Genomic DNA, 23456 nt, shown 5'->3' on the forward strand with positions numbered 1-23456 from the left:
ACTTTCTTGTATGCAGTTTTTAACCCAGAATAGACCAAGCTTCAAATATGCCTCTATAGTGAATATAACACCGAATTTATCACCATTCAAATAAATGTTTGAAATTGCTTAAAAAGTACATAACTTTAATATTTATTGTAAAATAATAAGCAAATTAATTTCGACATAGTCTTTATTGAAACTTAAATACTTCGTACCTTATGCACTAAAGCCTACACAATCGATAAAATCACGAGTATTTACACAGTAAAACTTATCAGTTCAGGCCACAATAAACAAAGCTTAAAACATCCAAAAGTTTGAACAATAGTTGGTAATTAATATTGCAGTAGTATACAAAAGAAATACCAAACGACAACCTCTGTCCCATATTATGATTAAACAATATACCATATCTTTACATTAATAATACAAAAATATTTTACGAGTACATTAATAAGATACCTAAGATACCTATCTGTTTTTGCGTCCATTTTAACAATTTGTAGTTTTCATAATCTGTCGTTTAAGTAATCAAAATGCGCTAATAAAATTTTATCACCTATTTATCATTAAAAAATTGTTCAATGGACCAAATAAATAAATTTTACGATAAATTTAATGTTAAAATTTACAATATATTATCAAATATTAACATGTAATAGAATCGAAAAGTACAGAAAAAAAAAATGTAAAGTCTATGAATTATTTCAGTGACCAGGATACATTGTTTAAAGATACTTTATACTAATATATTCAGATGTCACATGTACACCTTTACAAAACACGCACATAGTATAATCATTTTCTTGTCTCTTTTTTGTATACTACGTCTACGGTTTGACCACTTTATAGAAAAATTATGACAGACGCTGTTTACTGACCCGTTTTCGATATAAATTCGATATAAACCCACAAATAGAAATTTATGATATTATTATATACACTTATTCACGTTCATTTTAGGATAATGTACGTATAATGTGACGAAATGCGACGTAAGTTGACAATATCGATCGAAAAAAAAAATAGCTGCCAAATGAAAATATGAGACTTGTCATATTGGAATTATCATATTTATTGATTCATATGTGCCATATGGTCCCGGCATAGAATGGGCCACCCCCTCCTTTTACCTGGGTGCCAAGGGTGGCAACTATTGGCAAAACCATTAATTATAGGGGAGACCTAATTTCAGCAGTGAACTATTAATGGTTAATATAATAAAAATAAAAGAATGCTCAAAAAACATTTTAACATAAAATACTAATTTAAACCTTTTGGATGTTTTTGTAATTGGATATTATAAGCCTCACGAACCACTTTACCTAATATGTAATATTCTTGACGGCATAAAAATATTTCCAGTTCTAGGCATATCTCAAAATATTTATAAGACTTATCTTGAGCGATATAACATCAAGTTTGCCTGAATATTGGTTTTATTATTTGTACCAAAATATACAACCACGATTAAAAAAAAAAATAAGGAGTTTGTTATTGCACGCAATGCAAAAAAAAAAAAAAAACAAATATAGGACTAAAACTAATTGTGTTAACCAATTATCAGTATTATGGATTGACTGTGGATACGTAAACTTAAAAATTAGCAGTCTTAAAGTTACAAATATTAGTGAAACAAAATTATACATTTTCACGTATAGTGTATTTGTTATATATAATGTAAACGTGATTTCATCACAGCGATTTGATTTTTAACAATTGTTGCCATGTAGTTATTTAAATAAAACAATATAATGGAAACTTAAAAGTTATCATTTAGAATCCATGTCGAACAATACTACATCGCAATAATAACAATCAAATATTGTGTAGTACGAAGTTAAAAAATATACACAATATACATTGTATTGATCTACAGAGGTACATAGCGAAGATGAAAGCCAGCGACGTAATTTGTGAAATAAAAAAAAAACTTTCGTGTTTCAATTAGTGTTATAAAAATTGTTTTGTATCAAATTGAAATGACAAACTAATAGCATATGAAAAGTGCTAATTGCCTATAGAGATAAAAAACATAGGAAACACCAATCGTAATAGTGCTCCTCGCGCGTTAGCATTCTAGTTTATTGCCATTTATTCGATCTACTCGATTTATACAATCATACATAGCCATTTAAATAATTAGGTACCAATTTTATCGATTAATAAATACTATTGATATATAATCGCTTTTATAGATTATTATCACTTCCATTGGAACTTGATTAATAATGGATATCTGATGATTACTTAGCAACAATATCAAGTGAATAGTTTAACTGACTTTCAGTTCGCTATCAGACTAATCCTGTGTATGATAATAAAAGTGTAATAAATGCATTTTGATACTCGCTACATCAAAAACCGAATATAGTTAATAATTCCAGAATATGGAATTAACCATCCTTTATTTAAAATGTCGTTACATTACAGACTGATAAATTCTTGTCTTGTAAAACACCTCCCTTATTCAAATACTAAAACGTTCTACAGGCCTAATTTAACTATTACGGTGTTTTGTCACGGTCTTAAAAATTGAGAAATTAATGCAAAAGAAAAGGGCAAAACACGTATCTAAAATAGGTTTACGAGAGGTTTTACATATGAACTAGAACCCCTTTAGGGTTACTCCATACTATTTTCAACATTGTGATCAAGTCACTAAAGTAACAAAATAAGATACAAAAATTGTTTACGCAAAAAAGAGATAAACTCATTGGCATATTTAAAATTATTTTTTAAGGATGGGCCTGGTCATTTAAACAAGCCGTATGTGAACTGGCAGACATATTTATGAAGCTCTTGATCCTGGGATGGGTAGCAGACAATTCTGGGCCGGGAACGCTACCCTCCTCCCCCCTTAAATACGCTTATGGATAAACTTATTATATTAGTATACAATTAAATATAAACCGTTTTGCATGGAGATAAAGTTAACATTTAAAGATAGTATCATTCGAGCTATGTCGCTCATGCTCCAAAAGTGTGAATAACAGTATTAACAAACACATAATTCCAGAGATCATTCTCTCGTGGTTACCGAAAAAGATCTCCAAGGCGACCTATTGTATATTTACAACACAATAGATCCACATCTTTTAAAACAAAATTTACTAAATTTTACAATATTTACAACATCGCGACCTTGAAAAAAAAAAAAAAATAGAAATCATAATGCTTGAAGTATGTAATTATTACAATTAGACATAAACCAGCCTTTACGACCAGTGACTAAAAATAGCAAATGATACAAAAAAGTATATCATGACACTATATTTACATCCTAATTCAGACATGTTCAATAATAAGACCTAACATTACATTTATCAAAGCTTAAAATCATACTTTAAAATAGTTCTATACAAACGTATTTGTTACTCATGAACTCCACAGCACTGAATCAACCACTTTTTTAGAAAGATTCGAGATTTATTTTTATAATGGCATACGAGCATACGGCCCTTGTGATGAACTTTAATAATCTCTGTTAGTAACTTACATTACAATATAGCATTATAAACACCACACCACACTGTGACTATCCGTGCTATTTCTTATGTGTTGTTCAGTATTTCTGACGTGATACACATACGATAATATAACTAATATAGTCTGTGAAATGTCACTTAAAAAAACCTAATAACCACCAGATGGCAGGGCGACTTAAGAAACCTTACTAGTGATATAAACATAAAATTCAGCAAAGATGTACGTTAATCACGCCCAAACTCAACAAAATTTGATACACAGAACATAATAAATAAATAGGACACACTTATCCTAATCCAAAATCCAAGCAAAGCCACGGTTTACAATTAGTACTTAAAAATCACAGCGTATGCACTAGCACAGTTCACGTAAAGTATTGTATAGCGTGCGAACGGCGCGCCGGCGTCACCAATGGTGAGTTATTACTCGAGCCCACTATTAGGTAACCCCCTGAGGTCACTACCTTCTTAGTTGTGGTGCTGTCATCGCTGGTAATTACCTGAAGGAATAAAGTATCACTTGTTATTAGAGAAAAAAAATAGATGACTTGAAACTGAATCCCATAACACGCCCAAACATATTGTATTGTTTTTTATAACTTATAATGAACTCTGGCTAATAAACTTTGCAAAAAAAGCATGTTACTTTCAACTTTTTCGAATAGTTTATTATATAAATGTTATGTACATTTATAAAATATAATTCTAGTAATAATATAAATGTGAAAGTTTGAGTTTTTATTCATGTATATACATCAAATGTATACAAACAACATACTTGTTTGTTGATAATGACGGGTGAGACCTGCGCGGGCGCAGAGCTGGAAGCGGACGGCTTGTATGTACCGACGCACTTCATTGTCTGATTACCGCTCGTATCCTCTACCATACTCACTAGACCAATAATAAAAAGTGTTAAAAATTATGAATTCTTGCATTTATTATGATTAAACAATTGATAATTATCGATGAACTATAAATTAATGAAAAACACGTATTGAAATTATATTGTACGCTTAATAAAAATTTGCTACCTCATACGTCTGCTTTGAAATTGTTTATCTCCCCTATATGGTGTCATTTCAATAACGCCAACTTTGTAATTTATCTATTAATATTTGCTTTATTTGTTATATATATGTAAATTATAAAAGTGACAATTATTGCAAACCAAATAAATACATATCATATCAAAACAGTATATTGGTATCAGACTCACTTATGATGGAAGTTTTCGTCGCGTGGTCGGGTCCAAATCTAGTGACGGCATTGGCGGCCGTCAGCGCCGGCGCAGCTTTCTGTAAGGCCAATATAACACGTGCTATGTAATACGCCAGTCCCGTTACTGTCTGTTTTTAGAGATCTATATTCACGCCAGTTTCTTATCGACTTATTAGAGAGAGTAATATAACAAAATCCTGTATAATAAAGAGGCCTTTGAATACTACCCGAATGGATTTTCGTAGAAAATAATTAATTAGGAGAATTTCAATTTAGGATTGTAATTCAAGAATGAAGAAAATGATCTTTTTAGATTTTCTAATCTTTTTAGGAGTTTCTTTGACGTGTTCACCAAAAAAGATTTCTTATGATTATTAAAAAAAAATATTATAAAAATTAATTTGTATTTACAAAAAGAAAGTATTCCATAGTACAAGTTATGTTTAATATGAGATGTGGAACATGGCCAAGAGTATATTTGAATGTATTTAAATGAAATAACTCACTGGGAGATCTGGTTGCGGCTGTAGTCTGCTCTCTGATGGGCTTCCTATACTATTATTACTAGTGTTGTCATCCTGTAATGTGTAAATATAGCAATTGAAATTTTATGGCCCAATTGCGAGGCAAAGTGCAGAAATGCTTAGGTAAACAATATTCCAATCATGCAAACGAGGTGAAAAGGATTTGTTAGTAATGGGGTCTACAGGCCCATTGCTATTAATATTCTCTATCAGGTAGTCTCCACGCTAGGGGCGCCGACTCCATGGTTGTTCGGGGCTTCAGAACCCACGACAGATAAAAAGTGGGTGAAGAGCACCAATGACGCTACACATCATAACATAACTGAAATAATTCTAATCTCATTATTTGTTGTTTAGGACGCGTTTGTTTGTCCAGCAAGCAGAGTCTGTCTTTCAGCTGAAACCTAATGATGGACCTAATTATAATATCAAAAGAACATAAGTATACATTAGAATTTTCTAGAAGCCGGCGCCACAAAACCGACATGGAATTTGTGGAATTCTAATTTGGCCGGCAAACTGATCTGTTTGCATTCTCACCTATTATCTCTCACTGGGGCCGCACCAGCATATATTCATTTAAAAAAATCATGCAAACGATTGTACGACGTTGCGGATAAAAACTACTATAATACTATAAATTTAAATTACATAGGCGACAGAGTATACTGTTGTTAATGATACTGTTCATGTCTACAGGCAACAGTTACCACTTTCTATCATGTAGACCGTCAGCTTGTTTGCCATTTAAGTTGTATAAAAAAATGGCTGAAATGAATAATGAGTGAGTAACAGCGTAATGACCTCCAGCCTCTGTTGCGCGCAGACAGCGTAGTGCTGCGCCCAGTGCGCGCGCTGGCACGGGTAATCGCAGTACGACGTGTTCCAGCAGCAATAGAACTGCGCCTCCTGGCTGCAGTTCGCGCACCTGCACACGCGGATTACAGTTTAAAGGCCGCCATACACGATCAATCGAAACGATAATCATAACAATTTATTTTTTTCTATATAACATTAACACACGTGCGATATATCGTTTAATTTTAAAAATCGAATGATCATTACGATAACCGCTCCGTGTATGTGAAGCTTAGAAGCGTTCATATAATAGTGTGGGAATGACAAAATTATATATCAGTAAAAGATTAACCATTTTTAATATTTCATTTCAAAGTAGGTGTAAAATTTTTGTTGGTAGATTTAAGTACAACATATTCAACGATTAACGTTTTACCCCATATTCATAAAAACTAAAAATTACAAATTTATTTTAACTATTATACTATTTTGTCACTTTCTTTTGCTTCTTCTCTCCAGCTGGTATTAAACTGAATAATTGCTTATTTGCAATCTAAATTGCATAAAAACCCGTGTAGAAATAGTAATAACTCACCACTGCTTCGACTTGGTGAGTTTGACGGCGGCTTCGAGATCCGCCTGCGCGGCGCGGCGTGCTTCGTTCACCGCTCGCTTCTTCTCCCTTTCGAATGAAGCGCGCATCTCCGCTAGTGTCAAGTCTGTGCACAATAAACATACAAATTAATCAGAATCCGCAATGTCATGTAATATTATGTAATTTAAAAAAAAACCATGAGTATGGCTTATTTTATATTATTTTTTATATATGGGTATATTGTCACTACAATATTAAAGAAAATGATAGATGTTACTTCCTATCTACACTTTGATGTTACAATGTAACTTAAAACGTTGATAAATATAACAAACAAAACAAAAAAACCTTCAAGTGTTAATTTTAAACATTCGCATTGTTTACACATATTTTAAGTACACTGTCAGGACTTAACGGCATAGGAAATTGTTTGCAGGTAAATAGTACCTACATACCTGCTTCTTTATAGTCGATGTTTCGAAGTATACTGCACTACGTCATGGTCACGACAGTATATTTTACATGTTATACATTTTCAAGTAAGTCCATCCAGAAATGTTGTTTGTTCATCAGCGGAGATTAATGAATAATACCATAATATATATAATAATAATAATAATAAAAAAAATTAAGTAATTATTTCTTTTTTACGTATGATACTAAAATGGTGCAGATATCAAAATAGTATACGGTAGTATACAAAAAAAAATAATATGACAGTTCTTTTCACAGACATGCGCATGCGCAAAATTTTTCATGACTGCGCTCATTTTTTATTCAAGTTCGACGGTTACTATACCATGATTGTGTTTGATCTCGTCGAGCTCCTGCTGGTGCCGCCACTTGATTTGTTCGAGCTGGAGCCGCAGAGCGGTCAGCTGCGAGGCCGGCTCGTCCACTTTCTCAAGGGAGTCCTCTAATAGCGTACGGAAGAAATCTGTCAACTGGCAATTTTGAAATATTAGTACACGGTTGCTCAAAAAATTATTGTAATATTTTCAGAGTAGATATATGTATAAAATTTCTTTATTCCACCATAACTTGTAAATGTCTGAACGGATTTAAATGTATAGCATAATCTTTAGAACCCATAAATCATCCTAAGTGACCTATTTTTTTATTTGCTGAGCATAATATACTTATATACGTAACATTCTTACAAAATAATTATCTTACTTTACAGTGACTATTTGGCATTTAATAACAATTAAATTCTTCGTAAAATGGCTTCAAACATTAAGATAGTTGTAGAGAAATAAAATTAGACACCATGCCAGATGGAGCTGAAAGCAAAATCTATTTTCGATATTTTGTTATTCAGCATAATATGATGCAAAATGTCTAAATCCCTGAGTGATGTTATTTATCTTTTACTAATAAACGATATATAATAATAAGAAGGGTTCCTGAGTAGCGACTCTGTATGGGCAAATACAGTATAGGATAACCTGTCACTAGATGAAGTGACAACCTCAAATACATTGCAGGTAGTCAATGAATGCAGGTGGCTCAGGACCATTCCTTATGGCAGTCTATGGGGGACACCTATATTCATATAGCAGATATTGACGATATGTATGAATAGTACCTTAACAGCGTTCTGGTTGAGCTTAGCTGTGAGAGGCCCGACGGTGGTGGGCGGCAGCAGGTTGCCGACAGGCGTGCTGGAGTCCAGCGGGTTCAACAACCCCGGCCGCTGTTGGAGTCGCGGGGGCTGTAAAATAAAACAATTATTAGTGAATCAAAACAGTATCATCAGTAAAAAAATCAAAGGTTAAATTTGATTAAAAAAATAATTATTTCTTCAGTTTAAATTTGCATTTGTCAGCTATCGCAACCAAATGTGTAAAAATTCGTTTCTTTAAAAATCATTACGCGTGACTTGACTCTACTTATTTATAGATTATAAGCCAACATAATTATGTAGTTACCTCTCCAGGATTGGCAGAAGCATCGTTGGTTGTACTATTCTTGGTCGTAATCTGCGCGAGACCTGTAGCGAGTGTGACGGGTGTGACGGGCGTGGCTGGCGTGGCTGGCTTGGCTGGCGTGGCTGGCGTGGCTGGCGTGGCGGGCGCGGCGGGTGTGATGGGTGTGGTGGACGTAACAGGTGTGGCAGTGGCGACTATTGGCGTGGCCGGCAGTGGCGCGAGCGTAGGGGGTTGACCGGAAGCTGCGGCCAGCGCAGCCGCCGCCGATAGCGGCATTAGAGTAGTCGACGCCCGTTCAGATAGCCCATTTAATAATGGCGGGGAGTTTGTACCCTGTTAAATAATTGGGAAATGTGTATAAATGAATTACAGCAGTCCATATTAGTCTATAAATAATCTTAATTGTGCGCATTGAATTACAAAGAAAAGTCAGCCATTGTGAGCAAATGTGGGCTTATCTCTAGATACAGACCGCCCAACAGAAAACCAAATTTTATTCAAATCTATTCCATCCTTTAAGTGTGAGTAATAGATTTATTTATAAAAATAAACTATTTCAATAAAAAAGAAGAATATTATAAAAAATATAGTCAAATTGCAAACCTCGTCCTTTTGCAATGTCGAAATTGGAAGGTCCCCTATCCGTTGACGGAGGTGATAAATAGCAGAAATCCTCATGAAATTTGGTATATTCGTAGCATTTGCACTAGAGGAGGATATAGAATACGCTTCATCTATATTTGTAGCCAAACTAGTAAGATTACAAACTCACATCGACACCTCCAACAGACATTATCGGCTGCAAACTGAAGGTCCACTGTCCGTTGACGGAGGTGATGAGCGGCACGGTATGCACGTTGGTGGGTACAGTGGGCACGCCTGGACCCGCTGCACCTATCGACATTAGTGACGAAGCCTGGTTGGCCGTACCCAGCGCGGACGCAACTGACGTCGACGAACTCACTGTATTCGATGGAAAGGAAATATTTATTGGGCATATTGGGCATCAGTAATTGTATTCTATCTCAAAATATAAAGAATGATATGAGGATTATCGGAAAAATAGAATAAAATTGATTTATAGAATTATATGGTATATTTAAACGTTTTTTACATGTCAGATGTGACATACATTCAAAAACAGTAAACAGGTAATGAGTAAACCATGGACACAAAAATGATGAAAAATCATGATACATGGATGTCACTATTACATTGCTACTAATCAGATGATGTATGTTTGTATGTGTTTACATGCACATGATAAAGTTGCGGGATTCATATAATTTCTTAAATAAATAGGAAAAAACTACTCACCGATTGTGGTAATGACTGGTGCTTTCGCCCTGATTTGCGAAACAGAGTGTGCGGGGATAACGGCGGGGCGCGGCGGGCGGGGAGCGGGCCCCGGTGTGGCTGGCGGTTGAATAGGGATATACACCATCGAATTTTTGCCATTCAGTTCCGATCTTCCTTCATCGGGTTTGCGAGGCGCCGGGAACGTTTTCTTCGCTCTGGGCCTTATCTCTGTCGTTTTAGCCGGCACTTTTTTGGCATTCAGGGGGGTCACTACGACCTTATTAATTCTTACTTCCCGTAAATTCGACGTTGCCGGATTCACAGGTCGGAGTTTGAATGCGTTCATCAGATCCATCTTCTCGTGGTGTCGATCCGCATCATCCAAGTCCATTGGCTCCGCTTTTATTTCTACTTCGACATTGCTGTTCTGTTGTTTCTCTGGAGATGATGCCATCCGTGCGAAAGCCCGTACGCCCACGCGACCTACAACCGGCCTGTCAGCATTGTTTCTAAGTTTCTCGAGATGTGAAACGGCCTCCTTCATACTCCTAACGCCATCAGTACTTGTTGGCGTAAAAACGCTAGTCCCTGTTGGTTCTATAGTAACTTCAATTGTTTTATTGGACGCGGTGCTAGTTGTTGTTGTACAACTGATCTGAGCAGTAGTGGACAGACTTCGGACACTACTAATAGTAGGAAGAAAGGACATTTGATTGTCACTGCTCTTCCCTCCCCGAGCTAAAACTGCAAGGCTTGTATCATCATCAAACATTATGTAACTTTTTTCTTTTATTTTCGAACTTTCTCCATTTTGCTTATTATTTTTTTCACTGCCCACTTGATTACTGTCACCCTCTACGCTTGTATTTGAAATGCTGTTATCTTTTACATGACTGTTATCACTATTTTTGCCGTTTTGCCTTTCATTATTTTTATCAGTCTTTCCTGCAGCAATGCTAGTATTGGTTAACGACTTATTATTTCTAGAGTTTCTGCGCTTCTCTCGTCTAGACTTTTCGTCTTTACTGTTCCTATCTTTTGATTAGATGGTGATTTAAGCACTTTTAGTGACTTTGCCTTTTGAAGGGCACTTTTATCAATCATAACCGTATCTTTCGGGGTACTCGTTTTAACTGCATGTTTATTACCTTTTGATGTTGTTATTATCTTAATAGGAGCCACTCTAGGCGTAGACTTTTCACTTCCACTTGTATTTACTAGTAATGACCTTGAGGTATCACTATTTCTAGTCTTCAATGAATTTTCTGCTTTGTCTTTTGTTTTATTTTCTGAGGATTTCATATCAATGTCTTTGCTACTACTAGGTTCTTGAGGAATAGAGTTATCTAATTTATCATTTGTTAAACGTTTCCTTTTTTCTTTGTTATCCATAATCGTGATAACAGCCTCTTCGAGGTCAGAGCGACGCCGTTTCCTCGAAGCCTCATTCACTTTAGTTCGAGATGGAGAGCTATATGTTTCTTTTGTTTTATCTCTGTCAATAGGTAAAAATATATTATTATTTATAAGGCAAGAATATATGTTTTCTTGTTAGAAAATTTGTTAGAAATGAAGTTTTTTTTTTTACACAATGCAATGTTGAAAGATTGAAATTTAAACATTTTGAAGAAGCCCAAAATTAACATAGGATAGTTTAATTCACAGTTGTTTAATAAGATCTACCGCCAAATGTGTAACAAATACTTACTTATCTAATGAAAAGTCGTCGTCCACTCGAGCAATAACAGCGCCATCGGCCATTTTACGAGCTGGTAATACGTCATCGTTTTCGCTATTATCACTGTAAAAGAAAATGAAGATATCACTCACTCTTTCTAACACAATAAAATACAGGTTCCTTAAAAAACGTACTAGTAAAGTGAACGGTGGGCAAAATAAGGTTGAGAAACTATGCTCTGAAGAAATAATATTTTATGTCTTGTCCCATGTTCTGATAAAGGTATTTTTTTTTAACTTATTGCTCTGTTGTTAATATAACATACTATATATTAAATTTAATCTTACATTGTACACCACATAAAAATATACACATTCATTCCAACCACTGTATTTTTTACTCTTTTTGACTCTCTACTATTATACATGTGAAAGTTTATAAATGTATAGGTGTTTGTGACTCTTTCTTCAAATATTAAATGACTGAAATTTGGTACATGAACATGTTATATCCTAACTTAGAACTTAGGATAGTTAATACACTGAATCACATGATGAAACCACCATATTTTTATTTATTTATTATTCATTTGAAACATGAGATACATGTTGTTAAAAAAACATAAGTACATATTTTGCCACACATAAGCCTGTAAATGTTGAGTCCTTAATACTAACTTTATTTACATTATTTTATTATGTCATTTCAGTATGTCAGTGTTAATTTAATTATTTATTCACTCCACTATACTCATTAACATTTTAATAATAGCAATATATACAGCTAGTAAATCATAAATTTATCAGAAAATACTCACCCTTCACGAATGGAACTCTTGGAACTTTTAGAGTTGGACCTGCTTTTATCTTTTACCATTGGTGATGAGCTATTTGAAGGCCTCTTCTCTTTCATTGGAGTATGCACTTCACCCTCGAAGGACGGAATCTGAAAACAGCGTAAAAACTTTTTGTATTGCTACAAAACAAATATGATTCAGATGTAATCGGATATATATAATGCATGCCCAAAGCGTTAAAATCTAATAAACCTGAATATTTAAAAAAAAATAACAATTGTCTAATATTTTAGCTATTAAAGTACCAGAGGGAGACTTTGTACAAAAGTCGTACAGGGTACAGAGGAATAACACCTGAGTCCTCAGGAATGGCAACGCATGGGGGTTATCATGGGCGAAACAGTATACTCTGTTATGTCCATGGTACTGCTCATGTCTATAGGCGACGGTTACCACTTTCCATCAGGTGGGCCGTCAGCTTGTTTGCCATTCTAAATCTATCAAAAAAAACGTTTTCTTTCTCTTTTGCATAATTTTTTCAATTTAAAAAGACAAAACAATAAACATAAGATAATAGGAGGTTTTAGTTTCTTTGAATGATCAGGTAAATTGAATGCAATTCAATGAATGATAATATGCCTAAATCTAATAAAACTTTCTTGGACAATTAGTTAAGCCATACTCCATTTTGTTAGACAATTTCTAATAAATTTGCTAATTCTTTTTTATTACTTCACAAGGGTGTAACTTTAAATGTATGGCTTACCATAAGTTTGAGTTGTTCATTCAGTTTTGACGGATCGAACTGCGTTTTAAAAGGTGGGTAAACGAATTTACCGTATTTCCGTGAAATATTCCGGATGTGCTGCTCGGCCTCCTGCAATAATCAATTTATATATTACTAAGGATCCACTTCGATGTCGCACATCAACATCAACTTGAAGAATTCTTTTATATTGCTATTGCGACCTTCCATAGTAAGCAAATATTCAATAATTAAAGGCATCTTATTATTGTATTATTGGGTAATTAACGTGATTGTTAGTAATGTAGACTGAGAATCCCATTGCTAGCAATATACCTAATCAGGTCGACCTCCTCGCGTTTCTCCCTGGAAAATATCATGGTTAATTCCTGATGAATTTATCATGATAGGCTAACTGACCTGTTTTCATTCTCATCTATCACCCTTCACTGGTGCTCTGCCAGCGTATCCCGTTAGCGCGGGCGGGGTTACTATACCATTTCCACCCATCAAAAAAAAAATCCTCTTGATACGCCAACTGGCCTGAATTCGTTATCATAGTAGTATGTTATCTTTTACTTGACTGTTATCACTATTTTTGCCATTTTGCTTTTCATTATTTTCATTGGTCATTCTTGCAGAAATGCTAGTATTGGTTAATGACTTATTATTATTAGAGTTTCTTCCCTGGCGTCCCGCCATTGTATACATTAACACAGGTGAGTGCAAAATTTAATTTTCATCTAATTAAAAAACCCACTGCATCAGAGAAGTTATCAAACAGTACCTGCATACTGTCCAATATATCCTGTCTCTTAGTGCGGAAGTTGTTGGGGTCTTTCTCGGAGTACAGGAAACAGTCCTTAGCCGGCACCCAAGCGCGGTCGTGCGCTCCGAAGAATCTCACGTCCACCATGCCCGCGTTGTTCACCGACATGCCCTTCGCCGGCCAATAAGGGAAACCTGTAAGATGAGATGAAGCACATTATTTATAATTTTTTTTTATACGACTTAGAATGGCCAACAAGCTGACAGCCCACCTAATAGAAAGTGGTAACTGTTGCCTATAGACATGAGCAGTACCATGGATATAACAGAGTATACTGTTTTGCCCATTATACCCCCCATGCGTTGCCATTCCTGAGGACTCAGGTGTTATTCCTCTGTGCCCTGTAAATTCACGTCATATCCTTCAAACCGAAACACAGCCATGCAAACACAACTGCTTCACGGTAGAAACACGAATGGGACAGAGTTACCCAAGCAATCGACTTTTGTACAAAGTCTCCCTCTGGTAATGCAATGTTTCTTACTAATACCCACTATATATAATATGTACATACCATTGGATTTGATAAATTATAATAGCTGTGTGTGGTCACAGCATAGAATAGATCACCCGTGGGTGTCGTAAGAGGTGACTAATGGAGGGCAGAGGATGGGCAGAAGCGACCTTCTTAAAACATCTTTAAAACCTAACTGCGGTTGCCAATCTGCCTGTTAAGCGTGTCAACTAGGGGCATAACCTACTAAGGGGAAGGCTTATGTTCAGCAGTGGATAGTTAATGGCTGATATGATTGGGAGAAATTGCATAATAACAAGACTTTCTTTTGACTTTTCATCTAAGAGGGAGACTTTGCCCAAAAGTCGATTGCTTGGGCACCTCTGTCCCATTCGTATTTCTATCGTGAAGCAGTTGTGTTTGCATGGCTGTGTACAAAGTACAGAGGAATAACACCTGAGTCTTCAGGAATGGCAAAGCACGGGGGTGTCATGGGCGAAACAGTATACTCTGTTATGTCTATGGTACTGCTCATGTCTATAGGCGACGGTTACCACTTTCCATCAGGTGGGCTGTCAGCTTGTTTGCCATTCTAGGTTGTATAAAAAAAACAAAAATAACATAGTACACTATATTGCCCATGTTACAATTCGTGTGTTGCCATTCTTGAGGACTAGGGGTTATGCCCCTATACCTTATAATTTCCTTGCCATATCCCATCTTTTAAGCTAAAACACAGTCATGCAAACACAACTGCTTCATGCTAGAAACACAAAACGGGACAGAGATGATGAATGGAACCATAACCCTGCGTACGCCATCAGTATATGCTGCTAGTGTATCAGTGACAAGTGAGAATGATCTGGTTAGTTAGCCTGTTTTACCTTTAAGCTTCGCCCAGAGCAGCACGTGAGGTGTGGAACACACGTCGGTGAACCAGGTGGGACGACGAGCATGCGCGCCTGCGTAACACTCTGGACAAGCCTCGATCTCGCCCATCTCGGCACGACACGAACGAACTAGTCCACGAGCGCCACCGGTCAACTTTGATTGCACTGCAAACATTCAAGTATATTATTGAGACAAGGCAGAATCTATATTAATATTATAATGAGGAAAGATTTAATTATTTATTTCTAATGAATAAACTCGACAACTACTCAATGGATTTTTAAAATGCTTTCACTTATAGAAAGCTACATTATCAGAGAGTTACATAAGCTATATATTATTTTCTAAAATTCTTTCTACCTGTGTGAAGCTGGAACAAATCACTAGTATATAAAGTGACTTAAAGTTCTGAAATTATATAGCACTTAGTGGAATTTCGAGTTTGAATTATTGTATTGCATATCATATAAACATTGTATGTGTATGTAACTTTTTATATATATCTTAAATTTAAAATTTAAGATATATATAAAAAGGACTCTCTGTACAAAAGTATATTATTAAATAAATGACTATCTAAATGACAAAACTGCATGGATTTGAATATTGTATTAATGTGAATTGCATTGTAAATGTAATTATTGTATTTTTTTTAATTAATATTATTTTATATAGTAACTATTATAATTATAAATTGTCGTATCATAAGAATCTATAACAGATGTATATGAATAAAGATGATTGATTGATTGATTTAATGATCCTTGATAATGCATGACATTGCAGGCAAAACCGGCGAATTTAAAAATAAAATTATAAAATAGTACAAGCATTTTTAAAATGAAATTACATTTCACATATAAAATATTTTATTGCATTCTTAAGGGATAAATTTTCGAAAATACTACTACATAATGTATAATAAACTTTATATTTTTTCTAGTTACTTGTTTAAGATCTATTTATGCAGCAGATAGCAAATAAATTTTTGACCGTGTAATAAAATTAACGAGAATCATACAAACTGGCCATGTTTTGTGAAGATCAACATTAACCCACTCAAACATTTGATATGTAAAAAGCTCTTGTGCAAAATTTTACATTTTTCTTATTATTTAGGGAATTTTAATGGAGATGCCAAATATTGCGATATATATATAAGAAAAACTTACATGTATTAAATATAATACTGTTGTGTAGTATCCATTGTGCATCAGCCAGGAAGGCCTCCGTGCTGCCGTATGCACCAGATTGTATGTTATTCTTCATCAGTGTCAGATCCATGGGATGTACTACATACTTGTCGTAATCAGGAAATGTTGTTCGGTCCACTGGCTGCATAAATGGCTCCACCTGGATGAATGGTATAAATTAAATCAAAATTTTGAAAAAAGAATTTAAATCTTTTATTTTAAATTCTTTTTTCAAAATTTTTTGTTTATTACTCTTTAATTTAAAATTAAAGAGTAATAAACAGCGCACGCGCAGCGTAACATAAATTCTTACGTATGATATTTCAATTCGCATTACCAGGTTAATATCACACTCCAAGAGTAACATCAGGCTAATAATTTCATCCCATCGGTCCAGTAATGTAATTGTGATTGAAAGTGATTAAAATATTTCCACTGTATTGGGTCTTCAACTACAATATTTTTTTAATAGAAACTAACTCTAGTTTCTATGAAAAAAATATATAGATATACAATAAGTGGAGTTAGCGTAGATACGCCAACCACAATATAACAATTTTTCAAAAAAAAAAAAAACTGCAACAGTGACAAAATTCATATAAAAATAAAACGGAAGTAAATCCTATAAGCCGTGTGGTCCCGGCATAGAATGAGCCACCCTGTTCTTTCCTGTCGGTGACGTCGGTCGTCGGAGGCGACTAAGGGACTTTAATTGTCCAGGAATGAGCAACAGCGTACCTCTTAAAACATCACCGAAATCGTAACTACGGTTGCAAATCTGCCTGCTAAGTGTGGGGGAACTACTGGCAAAATTCATTTATGGGGGAAGTCTTTGTTCAGCAGTGGACAGTTAACGATTGATATGACGATAATGGAACCGTGTTTGCATTTTAAAAAGAATCATAAAAACTCAATAATTACAGACGTATTGAGAACTTTCATTTTGTAGCTAGTTGCTTAAAAACTAACTATGTACTATTGCGGGGACCGACCTATCAACCTCCACCCGGCAAGCAGTCATGACTACCGCTATTACATACAATTAAATCATTAATACTCTTTGCAAGCTAATGATTCCATGACATATAATTAGGTATTGTACGAATCTAAGTGTACAAAAAAATGCAATTCAGGGTAATTCTCGTTGTTTTCTGAAATTGATTCGACCATACATTATGAATCGAAATATGATTATAAAATTAATTCATATCCATTTACGATATAAAATTAAGTGTAATATTGTTTTGGACATTATTAATCTGATATCGAAACATAGTGGTATCACTTGAAAATACAATAAACATGTCTGCTAATAGAAAAGCATGACAAAGTGATGAATCAAGAAAAACTCAGATACACACAACTACACGTTGTACACACGCACATTGACGTGTTTATTATTAGTATAGAGCGAGAGGGATATATCGATGTTTGGGTATCGATTGGGGGCGATAGAGCGGGAGAGAAGACGGCGTCACGCGTCGCGATCGGGGACCGCGCAGCTACGCAGATAATCTAACAAGGTCATTTTACCAAGCCCGGCCGGTCTGCGCCACGCTACCAACGCTACCCAGACGCTGCGTCGAATGCTACATACATTTTAATACGATCGACACTCCATACAATGGTTTTGGTGAAAGTAACTAATACTCAAGCCTACATAAAACGTAGTTGCATTCACGTGTCGCATAACCATAAATAATAACTATGTAATTCCAATGAATGCACATTCCAGTATACTGAATTATGCCAACCAATTAGTCTCTATAAAATAAACATACAAGAAAACTCTCAAATTATGATAGAAAATTGTAATCTGTAACTATAAATAGGTAGTCGTTTCCATTTATATTCTACTTATTCCATACCCTTTTCAAATCTACAAATATATTATCTACACTTACTATAAAGTTATCTGTCCGTCAGTTTGTTATTCATCATGAAAAAAAATTGATTGACTTTAACCAAATTTTATAATTTGATTTGATAATCTAAATCAGAACAATTTTGTCATTTTGTATTGATATTTCTTTACACCCATACTACGAGGAAATACAATAGGAGTCGTTGTTATAACCTTAGAATGTTGGGGGGGAAGGAATTGTAATTAATGGAAACTACCAGCTCTATTGCTAGCAATAAACCCTGTCAGGTCGACCTCCACGAAGTCCCCCTAGATACCATTGTGCTTAATTTCAGGTGAAATCATCTTTTCATCTTCACTTATCCTTCACTGGTACGCTGCCAGTGTATACCGTTAGCGCCGGCGGGGTTATCATTCCATTATCAACCATTTAAAAAAAATTTAGAATGTTGACAGTCGCACGCATAATAACGGTAGCAGAATAAAACAAAATAATTCGAATCAAATAACCAGTGATATTAAATTCCACAAAATAACATCTAGTTTAGCAAAAATAGTCGTAGTTATATCGTCGTTAAAAATATTTATAATTTAGAATATCTTTAGAATATAAGGCGAAGCATTCTTCAGTAATATTAAAAAAAAAGAAAAACTATAAATATAGCTACAATTCTCTTGTCTATTGATAATAAATAAGTAGATATCTAAATAATAAACTTTATTTTTATTAGATTTAGGTTTAGGTCGTTTTCTCTTAGAGATTTTTTGACCTAATATACTTTTTATCCTTCTCAATAGGACATTTTTTATGTAAACTACGTTCTGTATATAACTGTTTTGGTATGGATATTCTGTTCCAAAGCAATAGTTTCTATAAAAAAAAAATAGGAATTTTCCATCGATCTACTTTTCATGCATGAGACCTTAGTATTAAAAAAAATAAAGAAGCGTATATATTATATAATAAGACAAATAGATTTTTCATAACTGCCATCCTTATTTATATATAGAAAAATATAAGGATAACAGTTGCTGAAGGTTAGGCAATAGAGACATTACCCCATTGAGTTCCATCATTCTCTCCAACGCATGCTTCAGCAGTTCTTGTAGCATCCCCAGTGATATTTTCTTCATAGCTACTGATCTGAAAGTTAATTGTTGCGAATATGCTTAGTTCATTTTTTAACCCTTAAAATTGAAAGCTGTTTTTAAAATAACAAATGCTTAATTTGGATTGAAACATAGATATGCTGAATAAACAATTATCAATTTTCAAAGACTATAAAAACAAATATTGCAACTAATTATTATGGCTCTATATATACAAATCAATAAATTTATATTAAAAACTAGTGTTTGAATGAGTTTTTACTAATAAATACTAATTTATAATCCTTACTAATATTATTAAATAAGAAAGTAAGTTTTTTTTGTTACTTTATAATGCATTAACAACTAACCAATCGTTTAGAAATTTGGTATACACATACTATATGGGGATTGTAATGGATATAGGTTACTTTTTACCTCAATTCTGTAAACGTAATCCGGTCATGTAGATGAAGTTACGGGCAAAAGCTAGTATTTTATAATTCACTGTTTGTGTTATATATATGTGTATCTTTATTATTTATTATACATACAACAGTGTTCGAGACTAAATCTTCAGCCATATTTATAGAAATAAAAACAATAAGATATAAGTGAGTACTTCTAAAATTTTAAATGTACAGACTGATATGTTAAACAGAAACATCAGAAGTTATTCGTCAATAATATATTTTAATTTTAAGTCTCTAGGGGCACATAAAAATAATCAGTATTACTTATAGATTATCAGTTCCCGCAATTTCATCTGTAGGACCAGGAAAGAAAAAGTTACCTGTGTTCCCTCATTTCAAATAATATGTGTATGGCAAATTTTTCATAATTAATTGAACCATTAAGGTGCCAAAGAGTAACAAAGAAACTCCCTTTCACATCCTTAATATTATGATATTAAGAAAAAGAATTATTCTATTCAAATATATGTAGCATGCATCTCACCTAGTCTCTGAACTTTCAGCATGCAGCACACCCATACACTCAGGGCACACCCAACTTTTTTCTGGATCAATTTTACTTCGCTCCACCCATGATAGGCACTTATAGTGAAAGGATCTTGGACAGACTGTGCACTGCATTGGTACATGTGTCTTCTCATTGGCTGGCTGCTCAACAAGCCAGTGGCATCTCCAACAGTAGGCATCAGACCGTAGTTTATTGGATTTTTCCTGGTTCTGTTTATTAAAAAGTATAAATTAAAAAAAAATATATGAACATCGAAATCCGATTTAAAAAATCATAATAAGTAAACCTGACAAAAAATATGTTTATTCCTTGACAAAAGACATATCGCCGCCATTTTGAAATACAATAAGTGTCATAAATATTTTGTGCTATATTAAAAAAGTTACTTAATCACTTGGAAAAAAATAATATATTATGATGTTAGGTACTTTTTTTAAATTGAATACTATTTTAAGTAACAAAAAAGATTTTAGAAAGCACACAAAATTACTAGTATTATTTGTAGATGGACCTTCCATGCTGTAATAAATACTATATGGAAAATATTAAATGGCATACCTCAAAAGAAAAGTACATTATCCCATTCATTGTTGAGACCCCCTACCTGTTTTTATGAATTTTAATAATAATATTCTGTAACCAAAAATAAGTTAAAAGTATTTTTAACTTACTTCAATGCCACCCACTTTTTTCCTTTTGGATGTAGTTGAATTTGAGTGGGTTGTATTAGTCAATACATTGGTCTGTTGTTCCTTACTTTTACTTTCTTCTGTCTCCCCATCAGACACCTCATCAGAAAACTTTTGTCCTTTGGTGACTGAATTGAGAAACAATTTTACCTTGTTTACAAACTCGGGGTTTTGTGATCTCATAGATCGTTTGACTGCTGTCTTCTCTGACTTCTCACTGGAGTTGCTCTTCAATGAGTTGGTACTGCTTCGTCTGGCCCCTGATATTTTATCGGCTTCCACAGAAGCATTCAGACTTGTGTTTGAAGTATCTAAATTAGATCTTGACTTCCTTGTCTTGCTAGTAAGCTGTGTGCATTCACTAATAATCTTTGACTCTTTGGCAGAATTAATCAGAGACTTGAGCTCCCTACTAATGCTTTTATTATGATCTTTCTCTGATATATCAGAGCCAGTATCAATCTGAGAATCATTAGAGGTTTCTTTTTCTATTATGATTTCTATAGGGACACTATTATCACTCCTAGCTGAAACTTCTTTCTTAGAACTGTCAGCTTCCTCATGTTTACCATTAATTTTTGTATTTTCTGATGAAATTTCTTTAATTGGTGTTTTCTTTATAGATTCTAGAACTTGAGCTTGTATGGTTAATTTTGTAGGAGTGTCATGCTCTTCAGACTCATTAGTAGAGATTTTATTTGGAGATTTCTGTGACTCCTTAACAATTTCTGTATTTTGAGAATTTTGTATTTGCTTATTTAGGGTGTCTTTATTTGGAGAAATGTGGGTTTCCTTATTTGGAGACATCTTAGATTCTTTATTTGGAGAACTCTGGGTTTCTATAACTGGAGAAATCTGGATTTCCTTAATTGCTTTACTGGGTGAACTCTGGATTTCCTTAATCACTTTAAGGGGTGAACTCTGGATTTCCTTAATTATTTTAATTGGAGAACTCTGAATTTCCTTGATTGATTTAATCGGAGAACTCTGGACTTCCTTAATTGATTTTTAATCTTAATTGTTTTATTCAGAGAACTCTGGACTTCCTTAATTGATTTAATCGGAGAACTCTGGACTTCCTTAATTGATTTAATCGGAGAACTCTGGACTTCCTTAATTGATTTAATCGGAGAACTATAGATTTCTTTAATTGCTTTATTTGATAAACTATGGGTTACTTTAACTGGAGAACTCTGGGTTACTTTAATTTGAGAATTCTGAATATCCTTATTTGAAGAATTTTGGATTTCTTTGTTAGGAGATCTGTGAGTTTCTTTATTCAGAAAAAATTGAGTTTCCTTACTTGGTGATTTCTTAGTTTCTTTATTTGGAGAACTCTGGAATTCTTTACTAGGAGATCCCTGAATTTCTTTACTCAATGATTTCTGGTTATCTTTATTTGGAGATCTTGGAATATCAGTCTTACTTGAAGAGTCTACAATATCTTCAGAGTGTGTTAATTTAACACATGACATAGTTTTATGATGCATATCAGTACTTGGTATCACTTTTTGTCTTAAAGACTTATCAATCAACTTTTGAGAATCTTGACTCTTAGCTGGAGATATCCGAGGAGATGAAAGACTATTTGGGTTATTATCATCCTCCTGGCTGGTCTGGCTATCATTGTTATTGAAACAATTACTACTCGTATCATCATTGACTTGCTCCACTATCACAACCATCTCTACATTGCCGTCAGAGCCAGTCACTTCTTGCATATCCATGGCATCTCCGGTAGTGGACGACACGTCTGTCTCCATGTGGGTTACCGAGCTGTCTTCCATCACCTGTGATAAAACATCTGATATTTTTAGCTTGACCTTTGATGAATGAAAATAAATGGAATCTGAATAGAACTTTAACGTCACATGTTTCCATCACCGAATATATGAGAACCGGTCATTAAACCAAGCTCAACTCAGCCACCCTACCCTACATAGGTACCTACATCGGTGCGATTATACAAAATACATCCACAACTTACCTCTCGTAGACAAAGTCTTCAACTCTCAAACGGAAACTGACTTGTAACACTTGATTACTTTTAATTAGATTTCCAACAGTTGGATATATCATTTATATGATTCAAATTCCACAATAGCAACAAATTTAGCTAAAAAATATTAACGAACGGAAGAAACCACACATCGCCATCGCTCTTATGTCTATGTTCAGCTCAATCAGCTCTGTTGGTTGGTTGATAGGCTAGTTGAAAAACGGCACTGCTCGTTTCATTCAAACAAAGCTCGTTTCCTCTCTTTTATATTACTATATCTATCTTACTTTTGCGTCTACTTCAGTATATATCAGTACTGTTTTTTAATAGCTGACATAATTATATCTATTTCTTTCTACCATTAAAATGAACAGTTTACCAGTATGAACTTAGCTAAATGTCGCTGTTTA

At 34.3% G+C, this 23456-nt stretch overlaps 1 protein-coding gene across 1 annotated transcript; it reads right to left on the reverse strand.

Annotated features, from left to right (window-relative positions):
* Nucleotides 1-154: 154 nt before the first annotated feature.
* LOC113522426 (uncharacterized) lies at nt 155-23219 on the reverse strand. Its single transcript, XM_052897736.1, is given in 23 exon segments — nt 155-3970; nt 4249-4364; nt 4690-4776; nt 5197-5269; nt 6020-6143; nt 6609-6732; nt 7408-7552; nt 8197-8322; nt 8540-8872; nt 9312-9502; nt 9857-10868; nt 10871-11333; nt 11547-11639; nt 12334-12461; nt 13079-13189; nt 13845-14020; nt 15225-15395; nt 16404-16584; nt 19348-19432; nt 20335-20567; nt 21030-22057; nt 22060-22837; nt 23035-23219. Coding segments are annotated over 22 exon segments (5910 nt in total). The 5' UTR covers nt 22835-22837; nt 23035-23219; the 3' UTR covers nt 155-3835.
* Between the last annotated feature and the right edge of the window lie 237 nt (nt 23220-23456).

The sequence above is a fragment of the Galleria mellonella genome, unplaced genomic scaffold (assembly GCF_026898425.1).
Source record: "Galleria mellonella isolate WM207_F2 unplaced genomic scaffold, CSIRO_AGI_GalMel_v1 utg38, whole genome shotgun sequence".
Classification (NCBI taxonomy): Eukaryota; Metazoa; Arthropoda; class Insecta; order Lepidoptera; family Pyralidae; genus Galleria; species Galleria mellonella.